Source organism: Rhamphochromis sp. 'chilingali' (genome assembly GCF_963969265.1).
Source record: "Rhamphochromis sp. 'chilingali' genome assembly, chromosome: 21".
Lineage (NCBI taxonomy): Eukaryota > Metazoa > Chordata > Actinopteri > Cichliformes > Cichlidae > Rhamphochromis > Rhamphochromis sp. 'chilingali'.
In genome coordinates this window covers 11,696,372-11,712,118 of record NC_137949.1, presented here as the reverse complement: position 1 = coordinate 11,712,118, position 15,747 = coordinate 11,696,372, and the positions used below count along the sequence as shown (strand labels likewise).

General features: G+C 43.0%; 2 protein-coding genes across 3 annotated transcripts in view; both read right to left on the bottom strand.

The window, feature by feature from the left end:
- Positions 1-605: 605 nt before the first annotated feature.
- foxa2 (forkhead box A2) lies at positions 606-3,185 on the bottom strand. The gene is made up of 2 exons (XM_080870311.1): positions 2,880-3,185; positions 606-2,202 (listed from the first exon to the last, which is right to left on the bottom strand). Exons 1-2 carry the CDS (start codon positions 2,949-2,951, stop codon positions 1,033-1,035), a joined length of 1,242 nt encoding a protein of 413 aa, XP_080726437.1. The 5' UTR covers positions 2,952-3,185; the 3' UTR covers positions 606-1,032.
- A 9,550-nt stretch (positions 3,186-12,735) lies between these two features.
- prkd3 (protein kinase D3) overlaps positions 12,736-15,747 on the bottom strand; it is a 36,163-nt gene continuing 33,151 nt past the window's right edge. For both annotated transcript variants that reach the window (XM_080870673.1, XM_080870674.1), the window contains exon 19: positions 12,736-15,525. In XM_080870673.1, coding sequence (XP_080726799.1) covers positions 15,352-15,525 — 174 coding nt within the window. In that variant the 3' untranslated portion in view covers positions 12,736-15,351. The remainder of the gene's footprint in view (positions 15,526-15,747) is intronic.

Below are 15,747 nucleotides of genomic sequence, written 5' to 3'. Positions count from 1 at the left end.
TTTGGATCGACTGTGTGGGGTCAATTTTGCTAAAAAAAAAAAATTAATTAATTAAAAAAACATTTTAATATATATATTTTTAAATTATCCTGCCGCTTTTTTTCTTTCAAACCTCCTTTTACCTCACTTTAGTTTAAAAATATTATAGAATGTGGCGCACTGGCTACATCTCCTTTTTTCATATAAATATTTGAATTTGTGGTTGGGATTAATGAGCATATATGTGTGTTGTTTACATTTCCTGAATGACAAATTGGGAGCATTGTTCCCGGTTTTATCCAGCAAAGCTATTAATCCAAGCTGACTGTGAGCCTTACGTGGGTAAGAATAAATTCCAGAATTTGAATTAAATAAATAAATACATCGTGAGAAACGTATTTTATGATCCCAAAGATGGATGAATGGATTCGTTTTTGTTATGATAATATAAACCAAAATTGGACTAAATTAATGCCGCCTCAAATTGTATCTTTCTCCTGCAAATTCTCCGTTTGAAGTTCGTTTTTTGGATAAAATCTAATTTTTCCTATAATAATAATAGTAATAATAATAATAATAATAATAGTAAGAATGATAGTAATAATAAATGGCCCAACACCGTGACATTCAGAAAACAAAACCAATAACACTTTAATATAGATTCTGTTCTTGTCACTACAAGAATACACATATACAAGCCATAAATAGGAATTACACAAATGATTGAACAAATCCAGCGAGGCATTTCGAGTCATTTACGAGTCCAGTTATGCGGACGCAGGCTATTTTACAGCAAGTTGTTGTTGGTTGTCTTTGGGTCCAGTCCTGAAACCAACTTCTGAGCAGATTTCCGTCACATTATCAGTGTTTTTAATCATTAATATCAGCATCCTCTCAAAATAATTAGGCTACTAACAAACTCGACAACTAAAACTGTGGGAAACGTCAAAAATATCTGAAATACATATTGTACACAAAGTCTATACTTTTTCTTTTACAAATGTACAAAGTGAATGGGAAGAAAGTCCACATTACATGAGGGAATAAAAGAGTTTATGAGGAGTTCATAATTGGTCTGGAATAGACACCTTGGTAGTAAGTTGTGTCAGGTATGGATGAAGAATCCAGACCGGCTTTCCCCGCCATGGAGCCCATGGAAAGAGGTCCCGCCATGGGGGAGCCATAGCCGGAGTAATGCATCACCTGCTCGTAAGTCTTTAAGTCCATTTTGTGATGCTGCTGCTCCGAGGACATGAGGTTATTTATGGAGAAAGGGTGGTTGAAGGAGTAGTGGTGCTCCGGCTTCAGGTGGGCTTCGTGCGCAAGAACCGAGTGATGCTGAGACATGAGGTGCTGCCCCTGCGTCACCGGGCTAGCAGCGGTGTGCTCCGGGCTCAGGGCCTGGCTCGTCTTCATGTCCGACAGGGACCTTTTGTGGTCGCTGGAGGAGGAGTTGGAGAGCGGGGACTCGTTGCCGTTGCAGCTCTCCGAGCTGCTGTTGGAGGAGCCGCCGTCCCCTGACTTGCGGCCCGGTTCCTTCATCTTCTTGTCGCACTTAAAGCGTTTCTGCCTCCTCAGGTAGCAGCCGTTCTCGAACATGTTCCCGGAGTCCGGGTGCAGAGTCCAAAACGAGCCTTTCCCCGGTTTATCCGGCGACCTGGGCACTTTGACGAAACAGTCATTGAAAGACAAAGAGTGGCGAATGGAGTTCTGCCAGCGCTGCTGGTTCTGTCGGTAAAACGGGAAGAGGTCCATTATCCACTGGTAGATCTCGGCTAGTGTCAGCATCTTGCTCGGGGACTGCTGGATGGCCATGGTGATAAGAGAAATGTAGGAGTACGGGGGTTTGGCGTGCGTGTAGCTCCTGCGGTAGGTCTTAGGGTCTCTGGACCTGTTGATGTTAGACTGTCCGTATATCGGGCTCATGGCGTTCATGTTTGAGTACGACGTGAGGGCGTTCATAGACGCGGGCTGTGCGGTCATGGGACTCATGCTGGGGCTCAGGGCTGCGCTCATTGCCGTCATCCCTGCGCCCATGCCGTTCATGGCGCCGGTTCCAGGTGACATGCCGGTCATGGAGGGGCTCATGCCCGTGTTGACGTATGACATATTCATGGAGTTGGCCGTCATGTTGGCAGTGGTGCTCATGCCGGACATGCTCATGTAGGTATTCATAGAGTTCATTCCCAGGCCCGCGTTCATGTTGCCAACCGAGGTGTAACACTGTCAGTGAGGGAAAGAGGCATTCGTGAGTTTCATCTGGCATTGCAGCGAGGAATAAAGCGGCACAGTGATTTCTAAACACGGCGAATCGTTATTATTTGAGCCTGATAAAAATCGCCTTATTCATCTCCATAAATAATACTTTATATTTTAAAGCTTCCCGGTTTCGTAAGTGTGAAGTGGCATTGTAGGCGTTTGCTCTCGCGCGAAGTATTTCCTAAAAATGAAAAACAGGGGTGTGTATATTTAACAATATATTTAACGCCAGTATTACAACAAAACATAAATAAATAAATAAATAAATAAAATTGAGGTGACTATTCCTCTTAAAATGTGCAGCCTAGATGAAAATACTACTCGGTGTGCGTGTGTCCACTGAAAAATCTCCCCGAAATCAAACAGCACCCGTGTTTATTGGGTGGAAACCTGACCAACAATAACCCGATTTAGTAGAAACACGTAGAGACTTATGAAATTATAATCCGAGCGAAAAGTTTCTTCCCCTACATGTCAAGCAACTTTGTTAGGATAGTGCGCTGCGTGGAGATGGGGGAGGATTTGGAGGCGCCTCAAGTCAATATTTGATCACAAAGTTAATATTATCTCAGGGCTAATATTGAGTTGTATAAAATGGGATCGGCTTTAGACAGAAAAAAATATATATTTAAGGTACCCACCTCGGGCTCTCCGTAGTAGGTGCTCCAGTCGGTGTGTTCGTGTCCTTCCATTTTAACTGCTCCAAGCATCATGGAGGACTTTTACAAAGCGTCTCCCAGCAGAGGGAAAGCCGAAAGTCTCTCTAATAGCAGGTAACTGGGGACCACTGAGTGTATTTAGGTCGTCGGTCTGTCCCTTCGTCGAAGACTGGAGCATGTGTGTCTTATGGAGCCAGCCGTGAAATGCGTCTGTCAGTGACTGGAGTTCAAATGACGCTCCGTGCTGCTTGTTAACGCTGTGATATAGCTCTGTGCTCTAGGCAAGCCTCCAATCCCTACTTCTACGCCTTGGGCCCTATTTGAATAATCTCCTCGCACCTAGGCGTGAGACTCCTCGAGCATCCCCCCACCCCAATTGTACACCTGCGCTAACTGAAAAGAACAGTTTCATATGAAAAGCTTCATTATAAACTAATCTTATTTTATTTTGGTTGGGGCAGAAAAAGGGGGGGGAGAACTATAAAAGGAATGTTTGGCGCTCTTCCTTGGTGCGCTTTTCATTACGCACATACTCCAAAGTGCTTATTCCACTTCAGCTGAGCTCAAATCATAATCCATTTTATTGCGTTGCATTCAAGGAATTTATTGCCTAAGCCTACATATAAATTTTGACTATTTTACACCGAGAACACCAAAGAACACGAAAACGTTTAGAAATGAAGTAAAATCTCGTTTCAGCAAAAATCTCTACAGAGATTTAAGGCAGATTAAACCATTAACTGATACAGGATTAAATATTATTCTGCCATAGCTCTGTTGCTATATAAATCCAAGAACACGTGTTTATGGCTTACATAAATGATAAGACACAGTTTTAAACCTTTCTGATGTTCACCTGAAGAGGATTTCTCTTTCAGCTTTGCTTAGTCCACAGAAAAAGCAGCGAGATCCGTGTAAATGACCGCAGCATGTTTGATATAATTGGTCATTTTAAACAATATCAAAACTTCCTACAAGCTAAAGTTTACATTTTGTCAGTACTAAAGTCCTTACCTCTTTCCCAACTAATGTAGGTGATATTTGCACAAAGGCACAGTTTAACCTGATTTCTTAACCTGGGAGACCGAATTACTGTTTCTAAATGTTTTAATTAGTGTCGAATACGCCAGGCACAGCTTCAGAGCGCCCTCTCTCGGATGCCACCTCCGACTGGCTCTACTGTCTGTGGCACGTAAAGTCATCCTTTGAACTCAAACGCCCGTTAAAAAAGAAAGCTGCGTGTTTTTTCTTTAGGTTGACTCAAAAGAAGAGATGAAAAATAACCGAAATCAAGAAAAACACGGAAGTGATGACGTTACAGCCCACATTCTTTTATTTAAATAGGTCGTTTGAGAGTGCGCGTGGGTGTATAGGCAGACAGCTTTTTTGATTTTGCTTGTTGGGGGACCTTTAAAGCACGAAACTCCTGTTTTTCATCAGACGTGCAGGCCTGTGTGTTGAGGGCCTCTCATTTTCGCAACCCGTACAGTATTTGTATGACACAAACATCAAGGTGAGGCTGCAGAGCGATGCCAGCCACGTGTCAGTAGTTGTACATCTATTTGACTGCATATTTACGCAAGAGCATAACTATCAGTATAGAGCCCCATTAGTAAAGGCGAGTAAACCTGTCGTGTTGACGAGGGACTAACACAGTCTGCTTAACTTGGAAATGAGATCATGAGAAAAAGCTCTGTGTGTTTGAGGATTTGGGATTGCACCGGCGGAGAGGTGGAAATGGAGAAAGCTGGAGATGGTCAAATCTGCGCTCTCCCGGCTCGACTGAGTTAACAACAATAAGTTTTGTGAAATGTTATTTTTGAAAGGGACAGTCGCTGCAAAATCACAAAACGCTTCAAACAAACAGCCATGTAATATTTGTATATAATAGGGCCTTTATAAAGTGTTGAGGGCGGAAGATTAGGCGCGTTGAATATTTTCGGTGTGAGCTCATTATGGAGTAACTGGATTTCAGAGAAGACATTTTTCGTAGATGTTAAAATATAATTTTTAAAGAGTTTTACAAATATTCTGACGCATTTCTGTTGCATAAATGTGCTAAAAAATCTGATCGTGAATGCTTGCATGGCCAGCAGGTATGTTTGTGTGTGTTACGCAACGATGTGGTGACGCTGAATGTGAAAAATGTTGCATATTTTCTTTAAAAAAGTATGAAAACGGATTTAAAAAGGACCTGGATTGGTTCTGGTACCGCTAAATCCATTATATATGAGTCAAAAATATTATTTCATGAAGTGCTTATTATAAAATTACAGAAACAAAAAACCGTGAGCGTTTTAAAAGGGTCCTTGACCTGTGTAACATTATGTTCCTGAACGAGACGTGAAGCTAAATCCATGGTTAATCATCAACTTTCCAGAGTCCTCTGACATGAGTGAAGGTCACATTTTGGAAAAACAAAAAACTCGTGCAGGGCTTTATGCAGATGTATTTTCTATTCAGTGTATTTTGTTTTTCTTCATTATTCTTTGGTGTAGTGTTTGCATCCTCACCCCAGAACAATAACTGGCCTTTTCACAAAAAAAATGTTACCTCCTCTCCATAGCAGACACTACATATCACTCTGACTCTATCTCACACGCTGTACAACTGCAACATTTTTATTTATGACCCACTCTGACTGTGTCAGTGGAATGAGGTAGCCAAAGAAATCACACGGTAAATTTAATATATGGTGGCTGACTTCAGTTTTTAGAAACAGAACACACACAAAAAACAAGTAAAGAAAAAGTGTCAGCAAAGTAGTGACAAAATGTGGAGAATTTCAGAAATGTGAGCTCCGAAACAAAGTTTAAATGTTCCAGAGAATCAGAACAAGTTCCTCCCGTGGTAGCTTTAATTTGAATTTTAAAAGCCAGAGTAGTTAATCACTGCCTCTTTATGGTTGGTACAGAAAAGATGATTGAATCACCAAAGACTGAAAATCTTGCGTTGCGTTACACTCGGCTTAAATTCAGAAGGTTAATTACACGTGCATGTATATACTTGTAAGCTGGTCTGTTAGTGAATAAAAAATATGCCAAGTATCCATTCTTCTAGCGTAATTATGTAAAACGGGACTAAAAAAAAGCCGCAATATAAAATGAAAATCTTTATCCAAAGATTTCAGAGTCTTTGTGTTGTTTCACACTCAAATTAAAGTAATACTGTAATGCATTTTGCTTATGATTGAGGTTCAGACCATGTAAACCTTTGGGTCAAATACAGGCAGTGTGTTCCCTTCAGTTTAACCTCTGGTTTATTCCATTGACACCAGCTTTAAATATGCACTTTAATAGTTCACTTCAACACACTGAGCAGGGAATCTAATGACCTGACGGTCATTGCTGCAATATGTACAAACCGCTGCCGCGTTTCTTGGCAGTTTTTCTGTTCCCAGCTGAAGCTTTCACAATCCGGCGTGCACTGAAAATGAGGCCAGGACTGCATTGACTTGTACTCATGAGATTGAGTCAGAACACAGCTCAGTGTGTTGTTATAAAATTTATATATTTCCAGTGAAAATTTACTTGAGGCACCTGAAGCAGCAGTGTAGCCCTCTTTCTCCTCCAGTTAGATTTGCCACACTCTTGATTAATTAGCCTTTAGAATGATGGGTGTTACATTTCACACATTTGGGTGTTATTCATTTACTCGTTATGATAAGGGAATCCACTAAGTGGTGAAAATAGTAATGACTGAGTTAAAGAGGTGAAAGCAAAGCACACACGTGGCCCCAAAATGACACCAGGAAGTTTTCTTGGGTGCAGGGCAGGGGGATGGAAACGGATAGATCTCTGCTCGGTGAGAGGAAGGTGGAACATTCCTTCAAACACCCAGGAGCTGTTGGCAGTTATGTGCTAGCTTTAGGTTTCGGCTTTCAAAGTAAGGATTTCTTTCTCAACTGAAATTAAAAGCTCTGCTGAAGAATGCACCTTTTTGTGCCTTTCTACCCTCCTGAGTACACCGAGCCACACAAAACGGCACAGGGCAAAGGGTTAAGCATGTGATTCATCAAAATAAAATTAATAACAAGAGAGTCTTCCTCTTGGAAAGTGCTGGAAAAAAAATGTTTGCAGCCAACTTGCCTGTGGTGACAGTAAACATTCCAGAGCCGGGCTGGAGTTTGGACCTGCCATTATCTGCCACAGCTGTGACAACGCCTGTTGGCTGCAGGTTTGTGGCTGGCCACACTGTGTTTACCTGGAAATGAATCTGAAAAGCGGCCGGACTGGGAAGGCACACAACCTAGCTAAATAAAAACTGAGAGTGGTCATTGCAACGAGATGCAGTGGGAGGCAGTCCAAAGTTATTGCACTGGCCCCAGTGGGTCAGGGCGCAAACACAGGCGTAAACGCAGCAAGGCTGTCCTCAAACACGCACCTTTTGATATTGAGAGGAATGCAGTGAGGAATGCCATTCGATATGTTTTATGTTGACTGTATCCAAGGCATTGTAGATGCAATACTTTCCTCTTGTCATGTTAAAAAAAGAACCTATGTTTACCTCTGGCCTTCATCTGTCAAACAAGGTGACAGTTTATCTATTGGACCACAGGAGTAGAATGAGGAAAATGAAATCCTGAGAGATGGAAGGATCCAATGCACTGAAATAGAATTTTGAGTGTTAATGTTGCTGCAGTTTATTCTTTTGACAGGTCTGGAAATTAATTTGACCGAGAAAAAAAGCTGCTTTATTTGTAATTAATACATGATTTGCAAAAACCTTCTAGATTATATTTGGTTTTCAGGTTGTGAGAGCAGCAAAATAATACAAACTTACTGCTGTATTAAGTGTTTTTAGTTCTTATAGCCGCACACTTAGTGGGTCATATAAGACTGAGACACACGTGGGCTTAAATTATGTTATTTAAATGAACCCAATTTAATCTCAACTGAAAGAAGTACAGGCTGAACCCTGTAACACCAAGTATGTCTTTTCAGAGCTTTTCAGACTTCTACATCATCAGTGTGATATTTTATTTTTCCCCAACCAAAATAAATTGATCAAATTATTTTAAGTAATAAACTGACAAACAAAAAGTGCCAGATGAACAAAAATATAATATAAATTAAAACTCATATATGCAAATAGATATTGAATTTGTCAGAAGGTTCAATAAAAACTTAATTTTCAAAATAAATTTGCATTTTTTGGCAATTATTTAATTGCTCAGGCTTTACAGGGTTGCTGGATATAAAGCTGCAGGTTAAAGGCTAAAATACTTATTTTGAGGGGGGAGGGGGGGGATATATACCCACACTCTGATCAGATGCCACGACTCCTTGTGCCTTCTGAACTTTCTACAAAACGTGGATGGGTTGTGTATTAGAGCCAGAAGATTTAATATCACCAAATCAGCACATTGTTATTCATTAGTGGACCAACTGCAGAGTCAATACACATTTAATCACAGACTGAAGGCAATTAGAACAGGAGGAGAGCCACTGGTGCTATGTTAATTAAAGTGCCAGGCTCCCATGGGAAGCACTGTGTCTAAATATCACTACAATCAAGCCCGTGCAAGAGCTTGCTGTTCACACGCGGCCGCCATGCTGTCAGATCCCTGTCAGTGTGGACAAGAGGGCAAACCTGGCCTCGTGATTAAAAAGTTGCGTATCAGTAATGGTCTTTTTAATCCTAAGTGCCCTCAGCGTCTCACAGGGGACAGACCTCTGGTATCGTCCTTTCCGTGACAGTTAAATGAATTCATCAACTATTTTAATCTCGCGTTGATTTGTGAATGATGTTCAAACCTGCAGCACTGCAGTTGTTGCTGGGAGACCTCTCGAGAAAACACATCTCTGAATCTGAGTGGTCCATTTCCTTTTTCCATCAATCACTCAGTCAGTCAGAGTGAGGTTCAGATCTGCTGCAGTCTTATCTGTATTCCAGGCTGATGGGGAAATTCAAGTTTGGGATTACCTCTGACTGCTGACCCGAACCCATCACAAGCAACCGGCCAGCCGAGCGCTTTCATTATCTTCACGCTCCAAGGCTCCGTACAACAAAATCTTTCTCTCGAGCAAGAAATCGTTACCAGCATATCTAAAACACTGACTGTGCACGCTTTGTTTTGCATACATGAGAAATTAAAAGCTGGCGTTGGGGGGCCGGGGGGTTATTTGTTAGAGAGTCGATATCTTCAGCCTTCTTGCAGGCAGTTGTCTGCTTCCTGTATGGACTAAGGGCCCATCCATATGCAGATGGCTAATTTGTAGTGTTTACAGAGGAGCATAGAGGGGGCTGACAACTCATGAAGAGGTCTGAAAGAGCTGCCTTCGTGTCACCCCAGGAGCCTGGTGTTAAAGCCAGCTCTACCAGAGCAACAGCATAAGTGTCCAATCTGTGTTTGCTTACCCGTGGACACCGATGGCTGAGCCCTGGCCTGGGGCCAATAAATTTTGCCTTTTTTACAGGCTCTGACAGCTAACAGGCCATTGGGAACAGGGCCCCAATGACACAGCCACTCAACAGATTAGCACCTCATCAGCCTCCTGCAGCTTCGAACAAATATGGTGCCTGCCTCCTTAAGGACATAATAAGGCGGCCACATCTGAACAACCCCCCAACAAGAAAGCCCCTTCCCCTCTCCAGCCACAAAACTTCCCGGTCTGGCCACAGCTGCTTCGAGGAGGCCCTGCCCAGCCCCTGAGCCCACCCCTACCCCAATTGCTATGATGTGAGTATTTCAGGTGAGCAAATATTGCCACTTGCCTGAGAGTTCAATGACCGTTCCTTTCAGGGGGGTTGCGTATTGCGCCTGCCTGCTTTGCAACAGGGGCAGCCTACATTTTGCCTCACACAACAACCAGATCTTAGGATGGGTCAGGGGAATTCTCCAGGCACAGCTGGAGTCAGCAAATCAAACATACCTACATAGCTCATCTGCATTTTCCCAGACGAGGAAACCATTCCCGGCTTTCATTTCCTCTCCACAGCTTTTACAACAAAAGGATGACTGGATGTCCTTACAAGCCACCACACACACGGCTTTCACCTCCTTTTTTTTCTCCAATATACAGTCTAAAGTGATGCCAAAGCATTTAATTAACGTATTATACAACCTTTCGGTAAATTTCAATTATTAGTCAAACGGTAAACATGCAGTTGATCTTGTGAAGCACTCCCCACCCGTGTCTCCAATACACACCGGCCTCAAGGTAAAAAGCTCTCTGCGGAGGCATTCATTTACCACCTGGGTCTTAATGTGAAAAGAAGAGGGAAGAGTGCTTTTTGGGAGTGATGCCCTTTACAGAGGACACGGGAAGAAAACCGGAGCAGCGTGGCTAACGTGTGGGTTACAGCCTCTTCCAGGCAGAGTGCACTTGACTGATAATACGACAAAGAACATAATGCAGAAACAGGAAAAGATTTCACTTTAATCAGTTTAATATTAAACACCTATCTTGATCATTTCTTTGGCATTTGTGTTTTAGATTATTTATCACAGTCAACATTTACTTAAAGTTCATTATTTGCTGGCCATGGCTGAAAAACAGCTGTGTGAGGACGAAATGCCACACCAACAAGTCCCTCAGATAAAGGCCAAGACCACAGCTAACGAGTACAGGACCAGCCTAGGTAAAGGCTACAGGCCTGTGGCTGCAGCCAGCTGTGTATTGGATCAGAAGATGATGTGTCAGTGCAGAGTTAAGACCACCTTGATCCCCGTTGGAAGTCAAACACAAGTGTGGGTAGTAGTGTCCTGGGAGGCCTTTTCTGCCATCACAGTGAAATAGAACTGGCCCAAAGAGCAAACAAGAGCCATCCCCATCTCTCCCCCCAAGCCCAGCCCGACCTCATCCGGGTGATGGGTTTTTCTGTTGTTCTGTTTGTTTGCTTGTTTGGTCTGAAGCTCATGGATACCCAGCATGGAGCGGAGAGGAGAAGCGGAGGAACGGATGACACGGAGCAGAAGCGAGAAGAAGCGGCCGTGGATGGGGGTTGCGAGGGTGCGTGACACGCGGACCTCCCCTCGAGGTGACGAGAGACCTGCCGAGAAGCTACCAGGCAAAGCTGCTCAACAAATACACACAGACGCTAGGATCAAGGCAACAAAGACAGATCGCTGTCTCTGATCCTTCAGCAGATGTTATTTCTGTGAGGGATCTTGTAGCTCGGTCTTCATGTGTAAATTTTATATCAGCCTTTCAGATGTGTGTCATAGTCTCCAAAAGAAGCTTCTATTCAGCTGTGATATGTGACTGATAACACTGTAGTTTTCAGTATATGCAAAGGCAAATTCTTAATGTTATAGACTGTAATACATTGATTATATATTTCTCTCATTTGTAAAGAAATAATAATCTGCTGGTTCCAGGATCATCTGTTTTCAGTAATAGCCACAACCAGCCTTCCTTTCAAATTTGAGTGGATAAACCAACAGAGAGTGACACCTCCTGGCAGCAAAGAGAACAGTTTTCTCTTTGGATACAGACAAAGTAAAAATACTGACACTGCTTAAGACTATCTAACAGTCTTGTTCTTCCATTCTGATAACGTCTCATAACACCGCCCTGTATGATTAGCACTCTATACTCAGTAACGTCATCCACGTAACTTCTGTGTCCTGGAGAAAACCCATCAGAACTGTGCAACTGATGCTAAAATCATCTTACAGTTTCACAATAAATATGACAGCAAGTGTTTAAAGACACTTTATAGGCACGTCGCTCTTGAGTAAATGATTTGTTTCTGGTTTGATTTTTCCAACAAAAATTCAAAAGCACAGTGTAAAACTTTCAAAAAAATCCAGCTTCTGTAAAAAGTTTAATGTACTTTCCTTATTACACCTCTGTAAGCTACACACAGGGCCATGAATGGCTTCTACAAAATAATGAAGTTGAGCTCAGAAAAAGGAGTAACACGGTTAAATGTTAGGGTTGAAAAAGTAAAATGTGTTTAGATAAGAGCAAAGGTTTGCTGGTGCTGCATGGGGCCACGACAGGTTAAAGGAACGCATGAATGACTGAAACCTTTACACCTCTGGGCAACCAGACGAGGGAGACATTGCCTGTTTTTTGCCTGATTCTTCTTACGCTGTATCCTCTAATTTAACGAAGACGAGCTACACTTTATTATGAGGTACGGTATGCGTTTTGAAAGAGAATAGATTTAAACGGTCCTGTTGTATTCGGGCCTGTTCAGCGTATCAGAGCCTCCGTGTCCCCCCCTCAGAGGTTAACGGGGTCATAAGGACTGCAAAGGAAGTGCACATCTTGAAAGCATTCATGCTAATAGATAGAGGTGAGCAGTATCATGTATCCTTAGAGAGAGAGGAAAAAAGAGCTGCAGCAGGGATAGTTGTGATTACTTCACAGTCTATATCCAGTGAAGGAAACTTCAAACACTTTTCTAAATTATTGACAGCTGTCTGTTCCCTGTAGCAGTTTATTGTGGGCCTACCTTACAATAGGCCCATCCATTACACTGGAGCTGATACTCGAAGGGATCTGTGATAGCTTTCATCCCGAGTGTTTTCAGAGTTTTCCACAACCCCCTTCCTCACTACCGCCCTCTTTAACTATGTCATTACTCTCTTGTGGCGAGTGGCTGGCTCAGTAAACTGCTCGGTGTGGTGCAACAATCACATCCAGCTGCTGTGAACGGGATCCGACATGTGAAAGCACGACGCACGCGCACATCTTGATGAATCACACAGAAAACTACGAGCCACTGCTGCCTCTGCGCACACATCCAAAGCCCGTCTTTATCTTTTATTGCACCTGGAGCCGTGATCTCCAGACAGCAGGTATATAACATAATACACCGCTAAAGAAAGCAGTGTGAACAGAGAGGATTTCAGAAATTTACCAAATGTTTCATTTAGGTTTTTTTTATTTCATTGGTATGTACTGAAATATACAAAACACTGACACCTGCCAATCCAGCGGCAACAAAGACAGAGAAAGGAAACTGGAACATACTCCCAAACACACCGACGGAGCAAATATAAACTCGCTCCCGTGTGAAATGATTGGACAACATAATGAACGTGGAACTCCTGATATTTTGTTCTGTTTAAAAGCCAGTTTCGCCCACGTTGGTGATGAAACATTTCAGATAGCTGGGTTGAGGTCGAATAGTCGTTTTTTCAAGGAGGGTGTGATAAGTGTTGGTTGAATTCTCTGCTGAGGAAAGGTGACGTTTAGGACACACGCTGACCTTCATTTAAGAAATGTGGGGACACGGCGGCTTCCCATAATTCAAAGCGTTGCATCATTAGATCAAAAATCATCTTATGCCATAACATCCTAATATGTTTATGTTTTGAATCTTTAAGAATATATTAAAGCTAAAGCTGAGAGGTAAAGCACTTTTTAACGTGAGTTTGAAGCGTTTGTTGAAAATAAAGAATAGACTAAAATTATTAACTGTGTATCATCAGACTGAGCGTTAATGCTTTCACAGCTGAAGACAGCTCAGGTAAACTGGAACATCTGTTTAGTTTGAAGAACAAATAAAAAGGAGAACAGGACGAGTAACCGTTCTCAACGTGACAAACGTGTTTTTCACTGCGATGTTTAACTGCGATTTTTTAAAAATATTATTCATCAAATGTGATTTCAGGAGCTGTGTTGTCAGGGGCATTTGGCACTGGTAGGGTCTCCCAAGGCAAATAGGTTCTTGGTAAGAGCACAGATTTACATTTACCCCTATGAAACAAACATCATGGGACAAGAGCTCAGGCCTGAGCCCATGGGGTCTGGCCGTGTACTCGCCGCCCTGTGAGCCTACCGCCCGAAGGAGGCGCCACAGGGTCGATCTCTGGTTGCTGAAACGGCAGACTGACGTGGTAGCAGCAATGATGAGGACGCTGTACCAATCTGCTGTAACGAACAGAAATCTGAGTGTAAAAGTGAAGCTGTGATTACGTTTCCTACGCTCACCCATGGCCACGAGCTGGGTAAGAATGAGATCGCAGATGGCAGAAATGAGCTTCCTCCAAAGGGAGGCTGTACTCTCCCTGAGATGGGTGAGGAGTTTGGTCATTCAGGAGCTAGTTGGGGTGGTTTGTGCTTCTAACTAAGATGTTTTCTTAGTGCCTACTAGAAGAGGTGTTTTGGGCACACTGGGGGAAATGTATCTCTCCGCTGGCTTTGGCATGTCTCAGCCCTTACAGGAGCTTGCTGGTGACAGAGAGGTCTGGGCTCTCCTTAGACTGCCCCCCACAACCCAAACTCAGAACAGGAGCAGCCAGTGGGCGGATGGATGGAAAGATTTTCTATGTTTATACAGCCAGCATGAAAGCAAAGGGTGAACTTGATCTTAATCAACATTATTCATCATCGAGTGCTAAACAGCCTAGTGTGGACACACCAGGTTCTCTGTGAATTCTCGTGCACACCTTTCCTTCACCTTGTGATGTTTTCTTAGAGAAACAAGAACATAGGACATGACTTTTTGACTATTCGACCGCAACCCCAGAGAACATCAAAGAACACGTCCCAGCACTGGAGCGCTTCAACGGTCACATTCAAGAAAACAGTGAAAGTACAAAAATGTGATGCCGAACCAAAGAGTCCGTTCCTTGTTGTATTGCATTCAACTACACTTCAGGGTTACGGCCTTCACAAAAGATTCACAAAGTCAAAAAAGGAAAACAGTTGAAAGGAAACAGCGAAATGAAATGTAACATATTTGGTCAGGGTTTGTTGGTTTCTCTCTCCGAGAGCAAGCCGATAAAACTTGCACACTACTAGCTGCCATGAACAGATCACACTCTGAACACACGTAGGTTAAAAACACCTGCTGGGATCTGAGACAAAGGAGCTAATACTGCGTGACACCGTTTCTAACTTTGAATATTGACGGGAAATGTAAAAACAGTTTGCGTTCTGTAGCAGTGAATAGTGTTTTCTATTCAGTTGCTATGGAAATTGGTAATATAGTGCAAAAACCTACCACAATTACTAAAATACATTAAAAAACCCAGACAAATCTGTGTGATAGTTCCAGTTTCATGCCACAGGACAGTCTCACAAACAGTTTAGAAATGAGAACAAACTCGTGTGTTTAATTCTCAGGCTGTAAATCCCTTGCGAAAAGTGCCCTTTAATCCCGGCGTAAGCGCTTCACGCGACTCCTCTCTTACATCACGAGCACGGCCTTCATCCAGAACTGTGCGTGTTCATAAACATTGTTCTGCTAGTCCTTAAAAAATGAACCAAGATTGAACAAATTCATGGAATGTTTTCGTATTATTATACACCAAGGAAGAGGGAGCACTCGCCTCCTGTGACAGTGTCTTAATGCGTTTCTGTGACACGCATCTCCGCCTGCTTGTAGCGGTGCTTCACACTACAACCTCTGCTGGGTTTTCCCACTTTTCCAGCCTCTCCACCCGACTGGCTTATCTCTGTTTCGAGAGTTCTGGAGGGAAAACCTGCCACTTTCAAAGCTTCATGAAAACTCTGTGAGATACATGTGGTGTAGCAAGTCTCCCACTCCACTAGGGGTCCTCTTCCATGTCGTCCAGGTTGGGAGCCATGATAAAATGTTTAGGGTAAACAAGACTGTGCTCGTCCGCGTACTCCTCCCAGCGTGCGTCGTCGCTCTCGTGAGTGATATAGCGCTCGCCTCGCCGCGTCTCAAACTCCCTCAGGTCCAACCACGTCTGGTAGTCCTGACCAAAACAGACATGAAACTGTCAGTAAATCTGGCTCATTGTGGAGAAGCGGCTTCACATAAACTGATTCAGAGGTAAATCTGCATTCAGCTCACAGCATTTATACACAGTTTTCACTCCCTTTACTTTTCGGGCTTCCCGGTCCAGGTCTTGGCCACGTAAGCCAAACGCTGTTATTGACACAGTGTACTGATGTGCAGGGACAGCGCTGTTGTGGTT